Source organism: Galeopterus variegatus, unplaced genomic scaffold (assembly GCF_000696425.1).
Source record: "Galeopterus variegatus unplaced genomic scaffold, G_variegatus-3.0.2 Scaffold334, whole genome shotgun sequence".
Classification (NCBI taxonomy): domain Eukaryota; kingdom Metazoa; phylum Chordata; class Mammalia; order Dermoptera; family Cynocephalidae; genus Galeopterus; species Galeopterus variegatus.
The window spans coordinates 559,365-562,286 of NW_007726445.1; the positions used below are offsets into that span (position 1 = coordinate 559,365).

Genomic DNA, 2,922 nt, shown 5'->3' on the forward strand with positions numbered 1-2,922 from the left:
CACCCTTCACCAGTGCTGGCTTCTTGCTATAGCTCCACACTCCTGTGCATTGAAGGGTAAGTGCCCTTTCCCTGGCTGGGTCCTCAGGTGGTCCACAGGGTGGTGATTGCAGGTGGCCACTTTGCAGTCATAGGATATTGGAAGACACAATCTTCTGCTTGTCTGAGCACCTCTGAGCTGACACTGCATTTTTAACCCAAGTAGACTAGCTCTTGTTGTGCTAGGTAGACCTAGCCCCAGGACTTAGTGTGGCTAGGCAGGATGGGTGGTGACTATTTGTAAGGGATGTTTGGCCAAAGCACCATCACCTGGGGTAAGCAAATAGCCTGGCCAACCACAGAACCCCTCCAGGGTGAGTCTGAGTGAGCAATGCCCTCCAAATTATCCTCCCAGGTGGATGAGGTGCTATGAAACACCATGGGAAATCGAGGCTGATTGTTTTAGACTTCAGACAGTTTATGACCTTCTCTTCCCCACCCAACCCACAAATGAGACCTCCCTTGTTTCCTTGAAGGTTAACGTGAGGCCGGGAAGATGACTAAGCTGGAAGATCACATGGAAGGTATCATCAACATCTACCACCAGTACTCAGTTCGGGTGGGGCATTTTGACACCCTCTCCAAAGGAGAGCTGAAGCAGCTGATAACAAAGGAACTTGCAAACACCCTCAAGGTAGGTGATACTCCTCTCATGCAAACTTGCCAGCCCCCTGCACTGAGAGGAATGGCAAGGCCTGCGGGAGGATGGTGGGACAGGACCGGGGTGGATGGGCTCCAGTATACGCTCCCAAGCATGCGATCACGCTGCAGTGGGATGGGACCTCTGCCTCTCTCTCTCAGTAACTCACTCTATCACCTTAGACTCTACTTGGCACCTTTCTCCAGAATTTGTTTCCTCATATGTAAAGTGAAGTTTGTTAGGGCAGTGGAGGGCTGGATTGGGTGAGCTGCAGAGCATCTTCCAGGTGAAGCCTTCATGACTCCAGGATGGTTCATGACAGTTGTGTCCTCTGTTTTATTGCACTGGATTCCCAATACAGCGTTGGCTTATGAGCTGATGTTCCTTCCTAAGCTGAGCTCCGGGGAGGCCTGAGAAAGGGGGTGGGTCTTGTGTGGAGCTTCTGAGCTCAAAGTCTCTGCTCTCCTTTTCTCCTAGAATACCAAAGATAAACCTACCATTGACAAAATATTCCAAGATCTGGATTCTGATCGAGATGGACAGGTCAACTTTAAGGAATTCATATCCCTGGTGGCCTCTGTGCTGGAGACTGCCCATGAGAATATTCACAAAGAGTAGGAAGCTCTCCAAGGTCTTTCTTCCCAGCAATATCCCTAAGGTTCTTTCCTTCCCCTCACCAAAGCCCATCCTTGCCTGAGGGGAGTGAGAATTAATAAACGTGCAGGTGAAAAGTTCTTAACAGTGTCTGTGCACTTTTTTCCCCATGCCCAAACTTGATCACACCTCACCTCTGCTGTTCCAACAGCCTCATTTAGACCCCATGGGCCCCTGCTCCATTTGTTCATTTGTTCACCAAATGTGTGTTGAATGTCCACTATTTGTTCATTCATTCACTTATTCATTCGGCAAATGTTCACTGAGCATCTATGATAGCCAGAGATAGCGGACACAAATTCCTTGTCCTCTTGGAGCTTGCATGCTATTGGGGAGGGGATAGAAAATAAATAAACAGGCAAACAAGTAAAAATCTATCTTATTATGTTACACTTGTAGGTAATGATAAGTGATATGAAGAAAACCAAAGTAGGGAAGTAGGGTTGGGTGGAAGGGGAAGGAGGGGATATTGGTTTGGGGGGGTATTTTCAAGGTATGCATTTGAGCTGAAATCTCAAAGAAATGAAGGAGAGCAGCTTGCAGATTTCTGGGGACCAAGAGTTACTGGCAGAGAGAGATCAAGGCCCTGAGGTAAGCACAGGCTCGTCCTGCTCAAAGAACAACACAAAAGCCAATGTACCTGGAGTGTAGTAACTGAGATGGGGAGTGTTGGGGGATATGGGAAATAGGAAGCGGCTAACACAGGCTTAAAGATGATGGGGAGGACTTTGGACTTTATTCTAAGAATGCTAAGGAGCCACCAGAGTGTTTTGAGCAGGGGAGCAATATGATTCCATTTATGCTTCAAAGGTTCACCAGGACTGCCTTTGTGGAGAGCAGATTGTAGGGCGCAGGCAAGAGTGGAAGCTGGGAGAGCAGCTAAGGACAGATTCCCTAGAGCAGTGCTGTCCAATAGAAACAAAATGTGGGCCACACAGGACATTTTAAATTTACTAGTAGCTACATTAAAGAACATGAAAAAAAGAGGAAGCTAGTTTTAATGGTATATTTTATTAACCTAATAGATTCAAAATATTATTACTTCAACAATGTAAGAATTATTAGTGAGATATTTTACATTCCTTTGCTTTAAGCCCTTGAAGTCCAAAGTGTATACACTTCCAGTGCATCTCACACTTCTGGCCATATTTCAAGTGTTCAGTACTCACATGCCACTCATGGTGACTGTCTTGGACACTGCAGCCCTTGATCATTAGAGCATGAAGCAGGGCTGAACCGGGGTGGTGATAATGGTGGTGATTAGGGATGGACAGATTCTGAATATATTCTGAATATATTCAGAAATTGAAAATCAATGATACTCCAAAAGTTTTTCCTGAAACGTTGGGTGGGATGCTGGGGATACAGAAAGACCAAAACCTTGCCTTAAGACGTTTCACTCTAGTGGGGAAAACCTCATTCATCAGAAATCCCCGTGCAATGTCATACATGTTTTGTCAGAAGTAAATATAGGATGTCGTGGGAAAATAGGAGGGTGGCCCAGCCTTGGCGGGGGGGGGGGGGCACTTGGGCTTCCTGAAGGAGTGGAGGCTTGGTCATGAAATTGGGGTTGAATCTTGAGAGTGGGAA

General features: G+C 46.6%; 1 protein-coding gene across 1 annotated transcript; it reads left to right on the plus strand.

Annotated features, from left to right (window-relative positions):
• S100A12 (S100 calcium binding protein A12) lies at positions 1-1,412 on the plus strand. The gene is made up of 3 exons (XM_008567636.1): positions 1-56; positions 515-672; positions 1,156-1,412. The coding sequence occupies exons 2-3, from the start codon at positions 535-537 to the stop codon at positions 1,294-1,296; spliced, it is 279 nt and encodes a 92-aa protein (XP_008565858.1). The 5' UTR covers positions 1-56; positions 515-534; the 3' UTR covers positions 1,297-1,412.
• Positions 1,413-2,922: the final 1,510 nt, after the last annotated feature.